Below are 24,505 nucleotides of genomic sequence, written 5' to 3' on the forward strand. Positions count from 1 at the left end.
GCTTCACCAACCCTCACTCCAGCCAATGATTCCTACCCACCAGATACTCTTCCCAGCCCGCAACTCCTCCCTCCCTTTTCAAAAGCATAGGAAACAGACACAGCAAGCCCTGGAGATCACCACATTTCTATTTTAGCCTGGGGAAAGGGGAAAAGAAGGGGATCCAGTTTGCACTCTTCACCATACAGTTGGACAGAGATATGGTCACTTAGAATCATAGGACTGGAAGGGACCTCGAGAGGTCTTCTAGTCCAGTCCTCTGCACTCAAGGCAGAACTAAGTATTATCTAGACCATCCCTGACAGGTGTTTGTCTAACCTGCTCTTAAAAATCTCCAATGACAGAGACCTCAACCTCCAGAGTCAACATACAGGCAGCTAAAGCCGATCCTTGAACACGTATTATATCACAGCAAGAAACTCAAACAAGCCACTGCCTTTTGCGCAAGCTTCAGCAACAGAACTGATTTAAGGCGTAGCCCCAGGCAGTGCAGTAGTCTACATGAGACTACAAAGACTTAGATTGTGGTTGCGAAGTGTGCATTCAAGAAAATGATTGCAGTCTCCTGGCCAGGTGCAGACGGAAGAGAACCATCCCACTCACTGCTGCTATGTGATCCACCAGGAGCAACAAGGTATTAGACTGCAAACTCTAGTCACAAATAGTAGCACACATCCTTAATCTCATCTTCTCTTCTAGCTGCTTCCACCATCTTACCAACATCACTCATCTTGTATAGCTTGAGCTTTCAGCCAGCTTGTTGGTTCAATGCAAGTCAGACAGCTGGATGTCATCAACATAGTGAAGATACACAGTAGCCTTACGTCTCCTTACTAGCCCTTCTAGTGGACCCATGTCCATGTGGGAGGACTAGGGAAAAGAGATGGCACCCTGTGAAACCCAATTCAAGAGCACCTTTGGCAGAGAAGAGCAGTTATACAAAACTAGCCTCTGGAGCCTCTCAAAGACAGGAATGAAACCACATTTGGGAGGCCCCCAGCCTATTTCCGTTGATCATAAGGTGGCATTGATTTGGCTGTAAACTCTAGCAGTATCTAATATAAACATGGATACCCGGGGCCTATTCCAGCCACCACATCACTCTGGAAGGGGACAGGGCCCATAAAGTGGACATTAGAGGGACACAGTTGGTGCTGCCAAGTACCCAAACAAGGACCTTCAAGGACAAGCCACAGATTCCATTTCCCTAATACAAGCATCTTCCTGCCCCCACCTCAAGGCCACTGGAGAGAAGAGCTGACACGGCTCATATCCTATCAACCCCAAACTACTTCCTCCAACCTGTGATTGCATGGGTCTCCTATCCCCCTTTCCCAACTTTATCCACCAGGCAGTTTCCCCTCCCCAATCATGAATCTCACCCTCAGCGTTGACAACTGGAATCCAATCAAAGTACCAAGGCCACCTGGGAAATCAGTTTCCCTCTAACCTCTAAGAAACTGCCCAGTTCTTTTGCTCAGCTTGTACTCTGAAAGGTCAAACAGTAAGAAGCACTTATGTATTAGTTGTGAAATGCATTTGAAAAATGTCTAATTATAAGTTGGCTCCCACTGTTGGCAGCTGTCACCTTTTGCGAAGCTGAATGTGTTGGGGAGCCTGGTATCAGGTGACGTGTTAACCAGTTTCAAGCTGTGGCAGGGGCCATGGTCTGAGCAGCTGGAGATGGGAGACAGGTTTGGCTAACACAAAAGCCAGTCTCTCCGGGACTTCATATTTATTTGAAAGAGACCAGGCTCGTGTTTCATGCACAAAACCAAAACCCAGCAACCTCTGGCCACTCTCTCCTCACGTGACTTAGAAAGAAGAAAACGCAGGTTACAAACAGGACAATTCTTCCATCACTTGGACAGCTTCTTGTCGGTCTACAGTCTTGCCCACACTAAAAAGGTGTGCCACTTTAACTAGATTGGTGTAGTTAAAGCAATACAGCCCCCACAATGTGAATACACTTATCGGTGAAAATGCATCCACACTAGGGCTTGTACTGATAGAACTATTTCAGTAAAACAAAGCAATCACACTATCTAAACACAATTACGCTGGTGCAAATTTCAAGTGCACGCTAGCCCGAAAGTTCCGAACCTTAATCGGACACAGCTGTGCCTAATAGTATCCCAAACTGGCAGTGCCTCCCTGAGCCAACTGTGACTCCTGCTGGAATTTATCTAAAATAAAATCGATCAATCCCCTCTGGTCTGGTTTGGCAGACCCTCTGCTTAGCAGCATTGCTGGGTAGACGTGCCTCTTAGCCAGGGAGCCCCCTCCAAGGGAGACAAAAAGACTTTCACACCCCATCACACTAACTGCCTTTGCTTTACCAATACCTTAATTGCTTTTTAAAAGACTGTGCTTACAACCAGTTGAAAAAAAATACATTTAACCTGATCCAAAAGTTGTTTACAATCCCTTAAATAGGGTTCCAAGAGTTTCAGATTGCCAAATCAAGCAAAATAGGGAACTGAAAAAATTCTAAGAGGACCGCACTTCAATAAAAGCCATATTAAGTAAGCTCAGTTTATATGTACCTGCAAATGTTGGAGATCATCTTCTTGAATGTTCTGGGACAAGTTGTAAACCTGTAAGAGATATTGCAGTTCCAAGACTTTTAGCAGAAGAAAGGTTTATTCTTTATCTTTCCGTAACACAGATTTAGTCTATAGTGGAGAACTTGAGTATTCACACCACCTCTGCTGAGGTCTAAACAGCCAACGGTCACTCTTTAGTCAAAGTGGTATCACGTACTGCATTTTCAAAAGCACCACCTGGGCATACCAAAGACTTTGGACATAACTGCTGTTAAGGGTGATTAGTTTCCTAATCCTAGCTCGTAAGAGTTCTTTCAAGATTGAAAGAACTGCAAACTTTTTTTTATTTTATTTGCTGAACACTCCCCCCCCCCAGTTGAATAAGAGGGGCACACATTTAACATCAGCAGCTTGAAACTCAACTCACCTTCCTCTCTATCCCCAACTCAGATTGCTTGGGGCAGGAATAGGAGATGCCCCAGCACATGCTACTGTGGTAATGTTGCATCAGACAGAACCCCACTGGTATTGGCCCACATAGAGTTGGATAGCTCTTTGCTATATATTGCCTGATTTTGCAAAGTTCTGTTCCTTTGCTTTTAAATATCCCAACTGACATAGAACTTTGCCAACATGGCAAATAAATCATTACCTCTCCTGAGCCCCCAGGATTGATGAGAGAGTATGAATACTGAACGTTGAGGCATAACTCAAAGCAGAGTTAGTGATCTATGGCTAGATTTGGAGTCATACAAGCCAAGGGGTCAGAAGAAAAGGATAAGATAATGTATTAAATGCCTGATATTGTGGAAGGTCAGCACAGTATTTCAAGGTTGTTAGAATGCTCTGAAATGTACCTTTAATTAAAAAAGTGAAACCCACAAACCAATCTTCTGAAAGACTGTGATATACTATTGTTATTTGCAACAAGCGAGATTTCCCTTTCTGTTGAAGTAAAGTATCATTCCCACCCCACAAAAAAGTTTACTTTGTGAAACTGACTATACACAGGTTTCAGAGCAGCAGCCGCGTTAGTCTGTATCCACAAAAAGAAAAGGAGTACTTGTGGCACCCTAGAGACTAACAAATTTAAAGCTTATGCTCTAATAAATTTGTTAGTCGCTAAGATGCCACAAGTACTCCTTTTCTTTTTGACTATACACAAAGTATCGAATGCACAGATTCCTGTTTGTATGGGTCTCTTGGATGGCAGCAATGAAGGGAAAAGCCAGCTAAAAACAGACAAAACTGTAAAGTCATACAAGGTGATGGGGGACTCCAGGGCAAACATATAGTATCTCATTTTTTAAAAGTGGACTAGATTTCAAGTTGACAGTGTCTCTGCAAACATAGCTACAAGAACTCATTTTTTATTCTTAAATGTTAAAAGTGGGTAATAAAAATGATAGTGTGTTTTTTCCCCTCATGACTTAAAATTTATATCGATAGATTTAGAAGACACCTTTGAAGGGTACTGTCACCTCCTGAGAGGCGGGATTCTGTATATGTAGGTATTTGTTAACAGATATATACAGAGGCCTACATTTTCAAGAGTTACAAATGAATGAGTGTCCAATTTGATACTCCTTAAAAACACCTGGTCATTTTTGAAAATTTAGACAAGCCTCAAAACAGTATTCAAGAGACATACTGCAAGAAGTTTGACAAATCTTTAACTGTCGCAGCAGTCGTGCATTTAGAGCTTGTTGTGCTGGCTCAGCCCTCCCTTTGTATAAGCTGGGCTGCTCAGTGATTTTTGCCATGCATCTTTGTGGAGGTGTCACTATATATATTTTTTTGTATCAATTTGGGATTCCCCTAGTAGAATCTGCAGCGCAACAGAACTAGGGACCTGAAATGGGGGTAGTGTTTGGGTAATCTCCGCTCCAAAGAGAGATTCATCTGCGATACTCTAAATGAGAGATGGAAATCTAAAAGGTCTGCCTATCCCTTTAAGGCGTGACTACAGATATATTTTTAAGATGTCTTCTAAGCCAAAGAGGTTTAAAAGCTGCCATTTATCAGCACAGCTATTCTCACCTGGACAGAACTCGTCATGGTGCTCAGAGCAAATACCGTCGCACAGTCTTTGATAGTGGATTGGCTATCAAAGGCACCTTGGGTATCCATAAGTAGTACAGCCACCTAAAGATTTTTAAAAAGCAGCAATAATTAACCAAGATGTTATGGTTTCACCTCTAGGCTGCTGGGTCAGATCCAGTCCAGGTAGTGGAAGTCGTTGCCCCTCTGTTGACTCATTAAAACCGCGTTGACAGTCCGAGTGGACAGCTGTCCACGACTCAAACCACTACCCAAGAATGACACCCTTACTGGCATTCTGCAGAGAGGCCAAGGATACACAGATACAGAGTTAGCCTCGCCCCCCAAAGTCTCCTCAACCTTGACCAATGAGGCACTCTTACAGGGCACTGTAGCAAAGCCGACCCTTACTGTTGACTGTGACACACCAGAGGACTTCAGTCTCCGGGGCTAGCACTCCAGCACTTTTCATGAACGCTAGATGTGTGACAAAGCTTACTTCAAGAAGATATGAAACAATTAAACATTTTCTGAAGGAAAACTAGCTGTTTCCTGCTAAGTAAGTTGACAATTAAGTGATGAAACAGTCTTGACTCCAAGACGCGTCTACTGTCTGATCCCCTAGATCTTTGAAATAGATTCATATTTCCTTTTCTTTCAGTTATAAAAGGTAGAAAAAAGAACAAATGGGTAACATTACACAAGCTGCTAGAGACAAGATCCCACACTTTGACCATTCTACAATCACAGAACCAGTCAGCTAGCCCTGAGTTAAAAATCATGGAAGTTACAGAGGCAACTCTATACCACTCAGGATGCAAGGTTCTTTCTAACATTCACTAAGGCCACCATCTACTTAAAACTTGTAACATTATCCAGCCAATGAAGCTGCCAACTCTCCCTTTGGGCTCTAGCAGTGCCATGCCTATGAAAAATATCAGTCAAGAGCTCTGGGAGGCAGGGGGGGAGACAGGCTTAAGAAGATTTAATCCTTGTTGTCAGCAGTCACTGCATATTTCACTACACACAATGCAACACGTGAACCCTTTGCTTCACTGTGAAGAGGTTATACATAAAACTTAAATCTCAAGAACCTCACATCCAGAACCATACAGAGAGGGATCAACAACTTCCACACACACTTAAAGCCTGGCCTCCAGGGATTTTGTGGCCATGTGTACTTTCCACTGGAGCCTAACTGCAGGCTACGACTGCGTCTCATTTTTGCAGAATTCACTAGCTTTTTCTGCAGAATACTTCCAGTTGCCAGAGCATTTGGCTATACACGACGGTCAACAGCAGTCACTTCTAGAAAGCCTTCCACAATAGCCACAAAGTATCTGAACAGCAACAGGGTGGAAAATATAAATATATATATATTTGGCAAAAGGCTTTGGAGCGAGGCTAGAATTTCTCCCTTTCCTCCCCTCCTGTACCCCACCCCATCTCATAAATAAATTGAAATTTTATTCTTAGAAACTATTAGGATTAATACAAAGAGAGGGTGACTGAGAAACCTGGGGTATCTGACCACTTAAAAAAAATTAAACATCTTAACCAAATTCATGAAGGCAACAAAAGCTTAAGAGGTCATAAAGAAGAATGAGTCCATTTAGCCATAGAAATGTTTACCTTTGTCCCATCAGACTTGTCAATTACAAACACTTCGCTCCAAATCTGAATGCCAGTTGTTTCTCTTTCACATCCACCTCTCCATGTAAATCCAGTCAATGGCTCGTTGTTCCCACCTATCCAACATGAGGAATTCTGTTAAGAGAAAGGCACACACTTACTTAACAGCAAGAGGATCACTTGTAGGATTGTATTTTAGCACACTTCCATATACTTCTCTGGTTTCTTAGAACAGGCTTTCAAGATACAAAAAGTATTAGAAAAAGAGGTTGCTCAGCTGTACTTGGAGTCTGAGATAACTACCTGCAGGTCCTGTGGTGTTCCAACTCTCCTGTGTCTTGACTGCTTCCCTCGAGAAAACTTTGGCCTTTAGGGTTGTCCACATACCCCCACCCCATAAGGGGCTGCGACCAACAGTTATTTCATAGAATGATAGAATCGTAGGACTGCAAGGGACCTCAAGGGATCATCTAGTCCAGTCCCCTGCACTAATGGCAGGACAAATATTATCTAGACCATCCCTGACAGGTATTTGTCTAACCTGCTTTTAACTTTCAACTTTACACCTTTGACTGCAGAGTAGGGATGGAGAGTGGGTCATATGGATATGCACAGAACCCCTCAGAAGAACTACAGAAAGACTCGTTACCTGCACCATTTTGAGTGCATCCACTGCTGCAGTATTTAAAACACCTACTTCACTCTAGAAGGGGCTGAATAAGGGAACTTCAGCCTCATGTCCCTAAAAACATTTGTCCCTACAGCCACTCACCAGGAAAATAGATTTTAGCCCCCTTGCCCCCACCCACACCTCACTAAAGCTCACGAAGTGCTCAGGTCCCACAGCGAGAGAGGAAATACAAGACCCTCAAAGGGCAGACAGACTACGAGAAGAACCCAAGAAGAAAAGAACAATGGTAGTGACCAGCAAGTGGCCCACAAACCAGTTTGGGAGTTGCTGTCTAGGCAATTCCTAATAGGTTTCAACCTGCCCCGGTAATACTTAAGAGCTCACTTTACAATGAATTTATGAGCTAGCGTCTCCCAGTAGTGGTCAGGATTCAGGGAAGTAAACTGTCAAGAGTGTGGTAGGTAGAAGTCAGAAGCTACCTTAGAAAAAAATTTAAGGTGGGGACAGCCTCTCTCTATCCCTGCAGAAAGAAGAATCAGCAAGCAGAGCCCATAGTTCAAACTGTTCTAGCTGATGCTCCTGAGAAGAGGAAATCAGCCTTCAAAAACTGGCAGCATAAAGAGCAGTGGCTCATAGGGGAGAGTCCAACAGTTTCATAAGCACCAGATTTAATCCACAAATGCATCTGTTTACATAGAGGTGGGAAAGAGCAGGAAGAGATTATTGATGAATCTTTTCGCTGTGCTGTGTCTACATACAAAGAGGTAGATGGTAGGCATATACAGGAGCCAAGTCAAATCTTAATAAAGGGACAGCTTGATTTTAAAGGTTAGGAAATGGCCCACTGGCAGAAGACTAGATGCAGATGTTGAATCAATTTATTTTCCCTGCCTGTGTCCCAAGAACCCCTTACTGGCAGCTAGCCAGGGGGTTATAGGAATATCTTCTGGTATGTACATCCTGGTTCACCAAAAAGCATCATGTGAGGTCATAAATAAAAGCCATGGTCACACTGGTCATTAATATTACTCTGACATGTATGTACAGATACTAGTGTGTGTGTATATATAATATGATTTTGAAGTCTTTATCAAGGCATTCATCACCAGCAGAGGTGAAGGACAGGTTTTCCTTCAGACAAGAGGTAAGAAATGTTTCTCTTTTGGGATGTAAATTATAGGTGCCGACTTTCCAATCTGCTGGGGGTGCTTGAACCCTGGCTCTGCCCCAGGCCCTGCCCCCACTCCACCCCTTTCCCCAAGTTCCCATCCCCACTCTGCCTCTTCCTGCCCCATTCCACCCCCCCCTCCACCAAGCATGCCATGTCCAGGCTCCTCCGCCCCACAGCCTCTTGCACACCACAAAACAGCTGATCCCAGTGAGCAGGAGGCATTGGGGGGGAGAGGAAAGGGGAGGTGATGATCGCAGGGCCGCTAGCAGGCAGGAGGTGCTGGGGGAGGGGCTTCCAGTGGGTGCTTAGCACTCACCATTTCCCTGTGGATGCTCCAGCCCTAAGCACCCATGGAGTCGGCACCTAGGATATAAATTAAGCCTATTTACAGAGGAAGGTAAATGTTAACGAAGAGATGTTAAGTCAACAGGGAAGCACCACACAGGCAAAACACAAGCCCTGTCTGAGGACAGACAAGGCACTTTGAGGGCATATGCACAAGGCAAAGATGACACTCTGTCATCCTGCACCTAAGAAATAAGTGGACAGCACATTTACATTCATGGAAACAGGACCTCAGCCAATCTGGCTGCAAATGCTGCAAAGGACTTTGCATGCGAAGCTTCTTTAGACAGGAGGTTAACCTGTTAGTTAAGTTTAACCTCTAGAAAGCACGTTATGATTTGTTTTACATGTAATGGTTTGTTTCCAATATATTTACTTACTATCACTTGAATCTGGATTGTTTGATAAATACCTTTATAGTGAAAACAAGAATAAGTTTAAGTGCTGTGATATTAAGCAATGCGCTGATCCTAAATTGAATCCATACAAGCAGGTGTGCACTGTTCTTTTAGGAACAGCAGACTTGATAATTCTGTGAGTAGCCAGCGTCAGGAACTGGTAGCACAAGGGAATGCTTCAAAGGGACTGGGGTGCACCAATTATTAAACTGCAAGGCAAAGTCAGGGCTGACATAGCCCAGAGGAGAGTGCTTGAGCGAGTAACAGGCTGGTGCTGTTAGAGAGCCGATACCCAGCTAAGCAAAGGCAAGACTCCCTCATGCTGTAGGCAGGGGTAACAGCTCATTACATATCTTCCTGTAACTGTTGTTCTTGGAGATGTGTGTTGCACACGTCCATTCCACTGCAAGTGTGTGCATGGCTCAGGCACAGCTGCTGGAGATTTTTCCCTTAGCAGTAAATGTTGGTGGAGCGAAAGCACCCTCTGGTGCCTCACGCCACTGCACACAGTACAAAGGGCCATGCTGCCCACAGCCCGCCCCTCCCCCCAGTTACCTCGTACCAGACAGGCTGAGAAAGAAGGGACAGAAAGGGAGGGGTCATGTGCAACACATCTCGAAGAACAACAGTTATAGAAAGATATGTAACCATTTCTTTGGGTGATTGCACATCTATTCCACTGTAGGTGACTCACACGATGTTTGAAGTGGAAGTGGGCTCGGAGCCTACATGAACAGGGATTGTTGGACCACCTGTCCAAATCTGGCAGAGTCTCTAGATTGATGAAAGATGGCACAGTGGGAGGCAAACATGTGACAGGCAATCAGGTTTCTCCCTTCCAAATGTCCAGTATGGGAACACAAGCCAGAAAGGCCATGGAAATTGCCCGAGACCTGGTTGAGTGAGAGCCCACTTTACTTGGAGGTGCAGAATCAGCCAAATCGGGGTCTCTCTCTGAGACACACACAAATCCAGGAAGAGATCCTCTGGGTGGATACTAGGCGGCCCTTTACTCGGTCTGAAACTGCAACAAAGAGCTGAGACAAAGACCTGAAAGGCCTAGTCTGATCCAGGTAAAAAGCCAAACCTCTTCTAACATCTGGAGCATGGAACTCTTCTTCCCCATTACTTGAATGAGGCTTTATTTTCTGACTTTCTTCCATCATACTGCCTAACGTCAATCTCTTCCATTTTGCTACATACATTTGTCTGGTAGATCGCTCTGGTTCAAGATCTGCAGCACTGGTCTGAAGAGGGTGAAGGAGAGGTCATTCTGGACTTTGAAGTTGTGGTGTCAACTCTGTTAGCTCTGAAGTAGCAATTGTCTAAACAGTGGAACAGGGGGCTCTCTCTCAGGGCAAACCCAGTCAACGTACTAAACAACAGCTTCAGAACTTGAAGGCCTATAGAACAGAGGCTGCTATTCCAAATGAGGTAAGTTTCCTTATTTGAATCAAGCAAAGATGATTAGTTGCTTTGCTCCAACGTTCTGCATGTTCCTCATTTGGTACCAAGAAGTGATACAGGCAGTCCTTGGACTTGTGACACAAGACGTGATTTTCAGGAACCAATTAAGTCAAAATGTCGTAACTCAATTTTCCCACAGGAACGTCGGATCGACGTTCTTCAGAGGACTGTAAAAAACACGATCTCCACCCCCATGGTGCATTTAACTAGTTGTACAAGGGGTACAGGTGGGATCAGTTATCCATCCCTTTTTTAAAATCCAGACACAGTTTTGGTCTGACCACTACAGAACAAACAAGACAAGCGGGGTGGAAAGCCTCCATATTAGATCTAATCACAGAGGAAAATACCCAAACCAAACTCAGTTTTACTTACACGGCGCTATTGGCCATACAGATGAATACAAGATAATGAGGTCATGGGTATGGAAAAGCTTACACTCCAAATTTACAAGAGAGTTATTTCACCCAACTCTAAGTAAGGCCTTAAACTGTGGCAATATCTTGCTCTCTTCCCCAAAATGCTGATTAATTAGCACATCTGCCATTATTTTAAAGCAGCAAATAGTCTGACAGCAGCAATTTGAAGTGGCCTAGGATTGAGTGTCAAGATTTAGGATGAAATCTGGTTCCCTTGAAGTCAATGTCAAAACACCTCATCAACTTTCGTAGGGTCAGCATTTCACCCTTAGATTACTTTTTAAAAAGGCAACAATTTACCCTGGTTCTCACTGTCAAGGACTGATGAGCGCACACCAGAATGCCTTTGAGGCCCCCTAGCATGGCAGGTAATTTTGTATTACATATTGTTTCTACTGTCCATGGGAGACGGCTGTTCAAGGTCACTGTTCAGTGAGCCAGATGAAAGATACTTGAACACGTGCACTGTTGTTAGCTTATATAAGTACTAATATGTAGATTACAAGTTTGTTTTCTGTAACTGAGAAATCTAGAAAACATTTAATTGCTCTTAACTGCCGTTAAAACTTTGCCACTCTTCCCCTTACTTAATTCAATGTCTGAATTGAAGCCATTTATCTTCTTTTTAAAGGCCACAAACTGAAACAGTAAACAGTCAAAAATTACAAGTATTATGCAATCATGCTTTTTTAAAGTCTGAAATATTGTTGCTATAGTGAATTAGTCCACCTTCTCCACAAATCTGTCTTCTTCCATGCTGCACCTTATACATACAGCATTCTCCCTCATCTCATCTGGAAGCCACTACCCTCTCTCAAATCCTTCCTCCATGCCAATTTCTGCTGTGACACCAACAATAAGTTAAGCTAACCACTGTAGGAAACAAAAATACTTACAAAGAATATCTGAACACACTTCAGAACTGAAGATCAGTATTACTAATGCATCACACATCATAGCTTCTGTCAGCTGTGCTCACCACACCCAGCAGGGGCTCCATGCATTCCTCCATTCTTCCCCATAAGATCCCTGTGGGCCATCCCGCCACCCCCTCATACTTCAGGGCCTGAAATGCTATGTGCCCCTTTTCCTTCTTCCTCCCTCACATGGCAGAGGTCTGTGTGCACCCCTATTCTTCCCATGCCTCCCCCTATATTAGGATACCCTAATTCCCCTCCCCGCCATCCGCTGCCATTATTCTGTCTGGGAGATAAGTGATTCAGGGTGTTCAGAGCAGAGATGAGATAGAGGCATTGTTATGTTGCAAGGAATTAACAGGCATCATCAACCAATTCTTTGAGACAATTGCAGAGGTGCTTGCAGATGTGCTAATCTGATGGCCATGCTCCATTTTTCCCTTTAGGTTCCCCCAAAATCAATAGGGCTCTGGTTATTGATGCCCAGACTATTCCCTGAAATACCTGAATTGAATGGATGCTATATTCAAATGTTACCACATTACAGACAGAGAAATGCCATCATGATGAGTGTAAGGCCTTCACAAGCTCTGCCAACTTGACACCATGTCAATATTTCTGGAGTCAGAAAGGCAGGGTTTTGCGGGTTTTTTTGATAGTTTACTGTTTTGTTTTTTAAACAAGAGTATGGTATATAAACAAGGTCGCCAAAGCAGAGAGCTAGCAAATTAGGTGGTATCTTATTTATTCTTGCAGGAACAGCCTTCAACTACTCACCTTGTTGTACATATATCTAAGCATGAAGTCCAGTAGAAATGATTTCCCTTTGCGGAAAGCCCCTGCTACAGAGACAACTACTATATTGAGATCTTTTATGTGTTCCTGAAGCAAAATGTTCTCCAACGCCTCTTCATCAAGTTCAAAGTTATGGTCATCTTCATGCGCAAGAACAATTTGTATAGGGCAAGGCGTCTTCAAATCTGCTTCATCTTCCGAGTTGACCAGGGCATCGGAGTCTACCAGGGCATCCTCCTCAAAACTCTTATCTAGAGATTAACATTTGAAAAGACAATTAGTGAATCAAGCTAAACATATAACACTTTTCTGAATTCTGATAATGAAATTACAGGTCACATACTTTTGCCACACCTGACGAACTCTGTAACTCAAAAGCTTGTCTTTCTCACTAAAAGAAGTTAGTCCAATAAAGGATATTTCCCCACCCACCTTGTCTCTCTAATACCCTGGAACCAACATGGCTACAACACTGCACATATACTTTTGCCATGACTAATCTGATGACGCATGGGTCAAGGCATTATCGTATTGCTATGAATGACGACTTTGCAGGTATTGTAAGTTGTCTTGGGCCAGTTGTCAGAATTAATTATATTCTCCATTTCATATGGATCTTGTCCCCAATGGCACAAGTTCTCTTTGACATAGAAAACTGTCTATCTTTATGAGTTCCATATGTAACACACTGCAGAGCAGCATCTGTATCTTAGCACCTCAACTTTCTTTCAATTGTAAAGGAGTCTTGCATTCCAAAATTATCTTTTCAGCATTAATATTCTGAAACCCTCTCTAAGACCTTTGGAAATGTAGCTTCTGTCACAAACAAGGATCTTTGCTACCTCTTCTCACTTAAATAAAAATAGAAATTAACATAAAAATTGTATGTTAAAGGGGGACATAAAACTTATTTTTAGAACACTACTATATTTCCACTGACACAGAAGATTGACAGTCTGACAGTTTTGGTTACCAAATTGTACTAACTTAATATTACCTAGTGTTTCACAGAGCTACACTGAAAAAGACAGTGTTGAAATTTATGAACTGTTTCTTTCCAATTCCAACACAACACTGATTTTAATCACTAAGTAAGTACATTGGGAAGTTTGGACTTTCAACACTGCTTGTTAATAATTAGCTAACATCGAACATACAGAGCTAGAAGCCATTTTAAGAGAACACGAAGTAGTAGGCAAGATAAATTTATGCATATATCCCAAATGGGCATGGAAAATGCAGGCGTGATTTTGCACCACTGGAAAAAAGTGTCTTGAATGAAGCATTAAGATGGTCTTTTCAAAGTCAAAGATTTAGAAACAGCTTCTCTTTTTTGAGCTGACAATTCTTCCTGGCCTAGCAGAGAATAAAGGCCACCATATCTTTGTCACAGTTTCACATTATACATACAGACAGACATTAATAGCAGCAAGTCCCAACTTAGCCCTGAAAGCACCAAAATTGGACTTCTCCATCAACAGGGTGCTAAGAGTGCTACAACTCAGGTCAACCTCAAACTTTCATTCAGATTCTCCTGCAAGTGAAGAAAGTCAAGACTAAGTATTCCCAATGCTGTATAAAAAGCCCAAACAGAAAACACATCTTTAAGATTCTCTAGAAAAAGGGGAGAAGGCACAAACTTTTGTTGTTCCTTGAAAATTCACCTTCACATTTATCCTTGAGCACTACAATTGAAGATCCAACAGAAGTTGGAGATTATCTCCTTTAAAATATTCATGTCAATAGGCAAGGGCTTATTCAAAACGCCAATGTGCAAATCCATTACGTGGGCACACAAGGCATCCCCGATTTCTGTTGTGCATGTGGACCCAGCAGCAGTCAGCACAGGTGCACTATCTGGTTGCGTGCACTTATGCAGAAATCTGGCAGTGTCTTGAGTCCACTCCTGGCAAAAAGATCCCTCCTCCTCCCTGTGTGCAAAACACAGCAAGCCACAATAATGCAGACGGTACGGACTACACTGGCATACAAACGGTTCTGAAGGCAACCCCAACAGGATTTCAAAGGCATATTTCACCACCATTCTACAGTCACTGGGCCTGCAGCGTACCCTTCTTCTGCCAGCTCCTCTGAAATCATGGTATGGATTCATAAGCTATGGCAACAATGGGTAAGCAGCGTCCCCTAGAGTAACAGTGGGGACAGTGTTCCATTTATAATGTCATTTGGTGGGAACGTCTAAGTTTGTCCATGAAGGTAAAGTCCCAATCTCCAGAACACCCTGGTGATATGCCCCCTGCCAGTGCATCCCAGTGGTCGACCAGAGCCTGCCTAACGACCGAGTCGTACCCTTTGTAGTTTATGTATGTGCGCTCCTTGTGGAGGGCAATCTATATCCACGAGTCCAATCAATGGCCCCAGTGCTGTTTAGAAAGCCCCATCAATCGAAGTCAGCGACTATTCTAGGAACATTTGTCATGCCCACCACATTTGGTACATAGTCCTGATCGCTTCACAAACCTCTGCGCCTGCTGTGGTTGTTGCTGCTGCGTGTCCCCATAGTGAACATGTTCAGGGCGGGCAGCAGGTACTACTCGGATTTGTTTAAAATAGTTGTTCCAGGGATCATTTGAGGGTTGATACCAATTTGCTTCTCCTTTCCCACTAGAAATGTGTTGAAAGAAATGGCTCAACATGCCACACCAACAGGGCTTCTGAACGCAGGCATAATCCTATTTTCCCCCCAAACTTTAAGTGACACCTGGTGGAATACCAGGTCCATGTAGGCTTTAGTTTGCTCTAATCTCCAGATGATTTGTGTATAGCTGTAATTCACAGAGAAAGCAAGCATCTTGGGTGTGAGGCTTTCCTGACTGGGTTCTAGTCAAACCATAATGCACATTGCGGTCATTCCAATTTGAGCTGAAGGAATGTGGAAGTCCAGATCCAACGGAGAGTCTATCAATAATCTCAATCAAGCCCAGGAGGTAGAGGTCTCCCACCACCAGGATGCAATGCAGCAGGTACTTACCTGCGAAAACAACTCATGCATCTCAGGATCCAGTGACAGCCGTCTCTTGTGGGAACATATCAGCTATAAACAAATGATGCTGCCACCATTTGACATACTGATAGCAGAATCCTAGCCAACATCTGCTGGTTCTGACAAGTCATTTCTGGCAGGCCTACAGTATCCTGGATCCTGCTCTCAGACAGGGACACCTCTGAGTAGAGCACCTATGGATTCCAATTGTTTTGTGGCACAGTAAGACATTCAATAGTTTACCACAAAGCCTAAAGACTCCAGTGGCATGATAGCGACCAACTGTTTGATTCTTGGTAAGAGCTGTCTATTGTCATCCAGTTCTAAGAACACATGCACTCCAGTCTATGAAAAAGAAATTTCTGCTCCCAAGCATTGTGAACACGATGTCTCATGGCCTGCTTAAATAAAAAAGGGTAGGGCTCAGTTTATAGTGCTGAAAAAAGACTTTCAAAGCAGTGGGGAACTGTCAAAGTTCCTGCCTGACACCTCATTTTCCCTTGAAGGCGCTACACTTCGAGCACCCTGCATCAGTACCTCCCTCGGCTCTTACAGAAATAAGCTTAACGGATAATTACCACAAGGCTCTTTTCTCCTCTTAGCTTTCATAGCAACAGAATGATCTTTAAAACCTTTCTACTTACAGTCCCAAGATTAACTGAATTTCACAGGAAACATGATATTGTCTTCATTCCATCAACAGCAGATGTGCAAACTTTAGAAGTCAGGCAGATCCTGTGATATGAGTCTCAGATTTCCTCAACTCCTACAACTGTGTATGTTGTCTGGGCCTTGATAGAGTCAAAGCTAAATAGTTCTGGTCCTATATCAAAGATGAGTATTGCAGAGAATACATGTTTAAGTTAGCGTTGGAGCCTATTCCACCAGGGATCTATAAACAGAGTTTGTCACATAGCACTCTAGAATCAACCCTTTACACCTATCCCACACAGCACTGTTGAGACATACTTGCCTGTATGTCTCAGTGTATTCAGTTTTCCAAGTTCAGTAGTCAGGTCTGGCTTAGTTTCCTCAACTAGTATCTTCCACACAACTAATACTATTAGGCACAGCTACATGAATTCAAGTTGGAGGCATACACAAAAAAGATTCAGTTTCCTACCTCAAAACTGAACTCTGGGGAATGGGTCCATCAAGTATCATTACTTAAGAGTTTGCGTTTATGAAAGTTAATTCTAGCTAAGTCATGACTAAAGTTGAGCATGATACTAAGTTGCAGGCTTGAGTTTGCAACATGGAAGAGATCTGGAACAAAAATGCACTCGGGGGAAGTGTGAGGGGGAACGTTCCTCCCCCCACCCCCCAAAAATTGGTTTTTGGCTTGGTACAAGTCTGGGAGGGATTATGCAGCTGCATTTGGCCGCTGAAAGGCCTTGGCTACTAGCAAGTCTTGAAAGACTTACCAAACATCTACTAGCCAGCGGGAGATATAAAAGACAAGGGTAAGAGGCCATTCATCAGTGACGTGAAGTTGCACCAAACTGATGAAAAACCAAACTCCCGATGCTGTGATTTCTACCAGTGTTTTCTCTGGACATGTTTAGACCTCCATCTTCTCAGCCTCTGGCTTGTAAGACCTTACAACAATCGAAAGTAGAGCCCTGCATGGGACTAGCATAGAGCCCTGCAGCGGGACTCGGATCCCGTAGGACCAGCTGCCATAACAGCAGGAATAGGTGGGAACAGGATTTTAAAAAGTCCTGCGCAGGGCTCTATTCTGAAGCTCCACACTCTTACACACCACAGACGCACAACAGAAGGAGGCATTTTGTCTCTTCTCCTCCTCCAAGCCACATGGCTGTCAAAGGGGGGCCAGGAGAGATAGAAGAGAAGTCATCTCAACTAGTGTAACTCTTCAACCAGCTTTTTTATTTATTTATTTATTTTTTAAAGTGGCGTGGGGAGGGGAAGTGTCCTTTGCCTCAGTGAATATCTCCTCTCCTCAGGACTCTCCAGATCTTTCCTAGCATGTGGTGCCCAGTATTGGACAGTATTTCAGCTGAGTCCTCACTAGTGCCAAGTAGAGCAGGACAATTACATCCAGTCTCTTACATATCAGCCTTTCACAGCTGCATTACATTGACTCATTCAGTGTTATCCACTATAACCCCCAGATCCTTTTCTGCAGTACTACTGCCCAGCTAGTTATTCCCCATTTTGCAGTTGTGCTTTTGATTGTTCCTTCTTAAGTGAAGTAACGTGCACTCGTCTGAATTTCACCTTGTTGAATTCAGACTATTTTCCAATTTGCCAATTTTGAATTCTAATCCTGTCCTCCAATGTGGTTGCAACCCCACCAAGTTTGCTGATATCTGAAACGTTTATAGGAACACTCTCCACTACATTATCCAAGTCATCAATGAAAATATTGACTAGTACCAGCCCCAGGACTGACCCTTGCGGGACACCATTATATACATCCTGTCAGTCTGACAGTGAACCATTGATTAACCACTCTGATTTTGGTCTTTCAACCAGTTGCACATCCACCTAGTAATTTCATCTAGACCAAATTTTCCAAGTTTGCTCAGAACACTGTCATGTAGGCCTGTGTCAAAAGTCTTGCTACAATCAAGATATATTGTGTCTACTGCTTCCCTCCCTTTCCCCCTCAACTCCCCACCTATATCTGATACAGGAACCTTTTTAAATAAGAGGTGCTGGCTTTTTTAAAAATAGATGCTGTTTTGCTCCTATGTGGATATTTATAAGGGAAAGACTGATACAGGAGAATCTGAAAGGGAGTACACAAAATGCTATCACATGCACAGTCAACTGAAAAAACTGGGGAATTTTGTCTCGATAACTTTCCAGTCATAGCGGCAACGAGTCCTGTGGCACCTTATAGACTAACAGACGTGTTAGAGCGTAGTCTATAAGGTGCCACAGGACTTTTTGATGCTTTTACAGATCCAGACTAGCACGGCTACCCCTCTGATACTTTCCAGTCATAGTAATCTTGGGTTTTGCTTGTAAGCACACTAGGTACCAAAATTTCAGACAAGTCTATTTTAAAGTTTATAGTGGCCCCTTTTAAAGGGAAGTTTATTATGATCAGAAAGTTTATTATTTGAGCTTTTGGATGTAAAGTTTGAGCTAAGATTCCAAGCTAGTTCTTGTTGAGTCTTGTACAGTGTGAAGAAGCATAATTTAATTTTTAAGGCTCGTCAGACCTTTTCACCCAGCTAAAGGACCGGCATTTTTTAGTCTCTCCCCTTTCTCTAGCGAGAGAGGTCTGAGTGTGGTTAGTGTTTTGGGGTAGTCAACTGAATAGAGAAAGTGTAGGCATGTGTGAAATTTTAATAGAGTTACAAGTTCTCTTAAGGGTCAGATGCAAATAAAATTTACTTTCCTTTAGTTAATTTATAAGCACATTTACAATATCTAAACAAATAATTCATAGTTCAGTTATGAGACAATTCTGCTACACTCCTAAGTGATAAAATGTTTTTTTTTTTTAAAAAACAACTGCTATCTACCCTTTTTTCCAGTTGTCTCATTTTGTAAATTCACAGCAAGATTCACATGAAAGTTATGGCACCACTGCAGACTTCTGCGCATCACTGCCTTCCTATTGCTGACTAGCAAATGCTGCCAAGTAGCTCATTTTAAGGCCAGAAATAATTAAGTGTTTTGAATATTTCTGCTATAAATAGGACGGATGAGTTAAGTTCCAAAGACTTGTTTGGATATCCAACAGGAATGAGGGGGAAATGAATATTTAATGCTGCGCCTTCATCCCCCCATCCCTTTCTAATTACAGAATTTCTGTTTCTTATGTTTGTTAATTCTGGATTGGTTATATGAAACCATAAAAAGGCAAAGTACCTGAAGCTGCATGGCCACAAGGGAATGGGGAGAGAGAAGATATTCTGATGACCTAGAAACCCAAGAAGTGTCATAGCTAATTAGACCATAGGTCTATCTAATCTTAGATAGACAAAAGAAATCAAAGGTCTGTTTATTGAAAGGTTTGTATAAAAGGGCATAGGAAGAGTCTTTCCCACTAAATGGAAATATTGGAAAGCTGGTGTTTTGTTGTGTTTAATTGAAGAGGAATTGCAGAAGACTTTTCTGCAGGCAGTACATTACTGCAGGATAGGTGGCAAAAAGTTTACACTCCTCCCCACCCCAATATATTCAGCAGTTTGCTTCCACACAAGTTGGGCCTTGGAAAAATGCTGCAGTAAGTATCCGCAAAGACTGTAGTGGCATGAAATGTGACACAAACCCAGTCATATTTCACTATGCACTTCCTGTTTTGGGGACACACTATGGATCAAGCCGCTGAGACAATTATGTTCCTCTACTACACTGAAGAGGAAAGTTTGGTTTGGTTTTTTTTTTAGGGTTGGGGGAAGGAAAGGAGGAGACAGTGACAAACTTAAAGTTTCTCTTCCTTCTCACCTAGAGGACTTTTATTAGCACAGGACTTCCACACATAGCAAGACCCCAGCAGCAACAGCAAAATGAGATCTACCAGGATAGTGCCAAGCTGCATGATGCTGTTCTGGGAAATATTATGGTAAGTTAAGACATGTGAATGAGGAAGAAAAAATGCAGCATCTCAAGTTCCCCTGTCCCCAAAAGAGTCTTGTTTACTGCCTCCAGAAGTGGTCAGATCCCATAAAGCACATACACATTGGGAAGGCAAGCAGAACTTGTCCAAACCTCAGGCAACCAACTTCTTGTATGCTGAAGTAGATTTAATAGCATGCATTATCAAACTGGGATTGTATTGAAATTTGTTACTTCTCCAAGGCCAACTTGGGTTCTGTATCTGATTGTCCAACAGGAAAAGTTGATCATCCTGATTTTTCCTAGACAAAGATGAATTTTAAATTTTAACTGGTTGTGGGAAACCAATGTTAGTGAAACTACCAGGTTAACTTTTGCTAGACGAGGGGGAGAAAGCTATGTGTAGGAAGGAACAGCACAAGTTCTTCCAGTAACAGCAGAGGACAGGGTGAATAAAAGTTAATGATTTTTATTTAAATTAGATATTTTGATTTATTAAATATTTTTTTCTTGAATCCCTGAGTCTCATCAAAAAGTGAGGTAAAGGCTGCTTTCTATCTAATGAAAGAATGGGGGAAACATCTAACTTTTGAGGTCAAGCTTTATAAATATGGCACAGTAGGTCAGCCTAAGTCACTTAGGAGACTGTCTCATTTTCAAAAGACTTAGATGAGTAGGAACATAAGTTCCAGTCATTTTACTTAGGTGTATTCGAAAAATTTCCCTGGCTAAGCTGAAATAATCAGTTTAATTAACGGAATACAGTTAATCCTCCTGTTTAATAAATCATTTAGTTGTACATCTGGAACATTTTGATAAGAGAAGTTTCTATATCCATAACATTTAAGGTTGTTTTGTTAAATAAAAATAAGTTTTATATGCTGTTTGGAATTTAATTACACAGTTACCATCTTAACACAGCTTGACAATTCATGGCAAAAAGTTAAATATCTAGTAACTGAGCAATCTCTCATTCACCACTTTCTAACATATTAAAAATGTACGTTTAAGAATCTGAAAATGTTAAAATATATAACTGCTTAAATGAATGTATATTGTTATAGCATATCCTCCTAGGTAGTAAAAAGAAGTACCAAATCTAGCGTAAAGGCTATTTAGTTGTAAATCAATGTTTTAATAGTTATATCATCCAATAAGAATGCACCTTTCTTTAGAAGAGAGCTGAAGTACAAATGGAAAAGCTGATTAAAGTTGATTTAAATCGAGGCTTTCCACTTGGTGATTTAAATCAATCTGGCCTCCCAGAGGACTACTCAAGATAAAGAGAATTGCAGCCAAACAAGCAAATTTCCTTTCCCTGGGTCCCCTACACCTTCCCCACATGAGAACAAAGAAAAATTCTTATGCTGCTCCTGCATGAAGCATTTTTTCATCATAAAGGTATTGAAGTTCTCCAGGATCATATCAGTTTCACTCCATTAGGTCCTGTTTACACTACAACTTAAATGAACTTTGTAACCAGTTGGTGGCATGGATGGTGCTAATACAATTTATGTCTACATACAATGTGTATTTCTGTTAGGCTTGGTCTACACTAGTAACTTATGTCAGTATAACTAAGTCACTCAGGTATGTGGAAAATCTACACAGTTATACAGACCTAACTCCCAGCGTACATAGCGCTATGTCGACAGGAGGACTTCTCCTGTCGACACAGCTACTGCTTCTTGTGGAGGTGGATTAACACGACACCAACGGGAGAAGTTTTCCCACTGGCGTAGTAGCATCTTCACTGAAGCACTATAGAATTGCAGCTGGACAAGTGCAGCTGCGCTGCTGCAGCATTTTAAGTGTAGACTTGCCTTCTAACACCCTTTTTAAAGGATGAATAATGTGGAAGAGAATGACGAGATGGCAAGGATTATGAAAGGAAGACAAGAGGGAGCTGACTGTTTCCCTCTTTCATCAACCAGGTGAGTTTGAAATACTAATCCAATATTGCTATAATTATTACTGACCTTCACTTTTCTACACAGTGATCATATACACACAGCAACCCTTTGTCACTGCCCTTTATAGTCTTTAAAACCTTGTTTTCATTTGAAGGGACAGTCACCTTAATCATGCTTCTGTCTGAAGATTTACTAACCTATTATAGGATCTTAATATCACTATAACCAATACATGGAAGCTTCCCCCCCAGTTTATTTTGGGCACCTAAAAGTGTATTCTCAGTTTCCTCGGTTTGTGTGGGTCTTTTTTAGACATTTCTTCCCTGTTGCTGTGTAAAACACAAACATTACAGTCACAGAGCTGACACAGGGACCCCAAGCAAGTACAATAATGGATTACTTTTAACTTTTTGAACTCCACATCTAGCCAGTTCTAATGCTCTATAAAATGGGAAGCTAGTCATGTATTTTGTACTACAGAATAGTCTAGTAGGATATTTGGTTAACAAAAAGGACCAAAAGAATGTTATGCCTGCAATGCAAAGTACTTAAATGGCATGTTATTCTTGCTTATTCACATTCTATTAGATGAGCCAAGTTAAATCCTCTTCACACTCCATACATCATTTTTTCATAAAATCAAGATTCCTGTGTAGTGTCTGAATGCTCCACAGATGTCTCCATTTCCATTCTCTATAAGTTTTGTCCATGAAGTACTGTATGCCCGTTTTTATAGTTGATCTTGAATACTGCTATTAAGATTAGTTCAACTTCCATGTATAAAACCATTAACCTCAGTTTATACTAGAAGATTCTTTTCTTCACTGTTAAACCTTTAGGAATGTGCCATGTGATAAGGATTCAGCAGCTGACCCACACAATTACTACTTATTTCTACAGTACTTTTAGTACTAGCAGATTTCTTGCATGAAGCTTTAGGAACTTTGAACTTTTACAAAAATGTACATCTTAGAAGCAAAGCTATAAATTTGTAATAAGATTATGTAACACATGTAAGGAAGCTCTCTACCTTTCTAGAATTAAGGTTTAAAAGCCTGTTAGCATTTAGAGACAATACTTGCTTTTAAATATTTTGTATTTTACTTGAACCCAATAGATTTCATTAACTGCACAGGTTTCCCAGACAGAACCACTTCCAGGGTGGTCTTTTTAATGTAGATGAGACACTCAAGTCTTACAAACCCCACAACGCTACTGTAAGTTAAGAACATAGGGCACATAACACAGCCAACATGAAATAAGGTCCCAACTTCATAAATTTTAATTGAAGTTCCACTTCCAACCAACAGAATAGTAACAGTGATAAGACGAAGTACCTCGTTAAAGCTAATGGTATGGAATTATAATATTTAGCATTAAGTGTTACTTTATACATGAACAATTAACAAGAACTCTTCATATTACTTTACTGAGCTATGAAAAGTGTATTCTGTATGCTTACATTTTAAGGAAAATGTTGTTGAGGAAAAGTTCTCTCTCTTTTAAATAGAAGATATTTGATCACAACAGCCACCAACACTACATGGCAGGCTTTGCAGCTGAAATTCTCAGTGCCATTCTGTGTATTCGCAGGAAGTCAGGATATATGCATTTAAACAGGATCTTTGCTGTTTAGAAATTCACCTGCTTCCACTGCCTGCTCCTCACCTGAAACGGATACTGTGAGTTTCCACAAGTTGTCAGTCCTCTGTGCTGTGGCCAGTATGCTTCTGTTCCTAATTAACTCCTAAACCAAAGGGATCTCAAACCACATTCAGGCCTTGTCTACCCTGGCAAGTTTCTGCGCAGTAAAGCAGTCTGCTGCATTGTAACTCCCGAGTTGAGCACACGGCCACACCACTGAGTGCACAGAAACTGTGCAGTTGCAGTGCTGTAAAAACCCACCCCGACGAGAGGCGTAGAGCTTTCTGCGCCGGGAGTACAGCACCACGGTGCCAGTGTAGACACCCTGGTTGATTACAGAGCTGCAATCGGCCTCCAGGAGGTGTCCCACAATGTCTTTTCTTGCCTCTCTCTGGTCATCAGTTTGAATTCTACTGCACTGCCCTCAGGTGACCAATCATCCCCACCCCGTATATTCCTTGGGAATTTTGAAAGTCCCCTTCCTGTTTGCTTGGTGACTTGTGCAGTGGTTTCAGTGCATCTTTACAGCAGACCATGCCTGCTCCATGCACCAGGCGATCCCCATGTTGGGGTAATGCTGGGCTGCTGGACATCAGCAGCATTTGGGGAGAGGAAGCTGTCCAGTCCCAGCTATGCTCCACCCATAGGAATTATGATACCTACAGACAGATTTCACAATGCATGACAAAGGGGCCATGACCAGGACACACTGCAGTGCAGGGTCAAAGTGAAGGAGCTGCAGAACACCTACCACAAAGCGCAGGAGACAAACCGCCGCTCTGGTGCTGTGCTCACGAGCTGCCAGTTCTACAAAGAGCTGGACGCAATACCTGGTGGCAAGCCCACTTCCACTGTGAAGGCCCCTGTGGATACTTCATTGGCTCACTTGCCCAGGCGAGAGTGGACTGAGCCAGGAGGAGGAAATCCTGGACAAGGTTGTGGACAGGGACAGAGGCAGAGGATGACTCGGAGGTCAGAGATGCATGCAGCCACTTAGCGCTCTTTTCTACCCCAGAGGAGCCTAGCCAGTCACAGCTGTCGGAT

The 24,505-nt window shown here is 42.4% G+C and overlaps 1 protein-coding gene across 5 annotated transcripts in view; it reads right to left on the reverse strand.

Moving 5' to 3' along the window:
- Positions 1-24,505, reverse strand: part of ATL2 (atlastin GTPase 2) — a 56,319-nt gene that overhangs the window by 20,836 nt on the left and 10,978 nt on the right. For all 5 annotated transcript variants that reach the window (XM_037896380.2, XM_037896379.2, XM_043544219.1 and 2 more), the window contains exons 2-5: positions 12,344-12,612; positions 6,219-6,353; positions 4,587-4,691; positions 2,547-2,597 (exon numbers count right to left, since the gene is read on the reverse strand). In XM_037896380.2, coding sequence (XP_037752308.1) covers positions 2,547-2,597; positions 4,587-4,691; positions 6,219-6,353; positions 12,344-12,612 — 560 coding nt within the window. The remainder of the gene's footprint in view (positions 1-2,546; positions 2,598-4,586; positions 4,692-6,218; positions 6,354-12,343; positions 12,613-24,505) is intronic.

Source organism: Chelonia mydas, chromosome 3 (assembly GCF_015237465.2).
Source record: "Chelonia mydas isolate rCheMyd1 chromosome 3, rCheMyd1.pri.v2, whole genome shotgun sequence".
Classification (NCBI taxonomy): Eukaryota; Metazoa; Chordata; order Testudines; family Cheloniidae; genus Chelonia; species Chelonia mydas.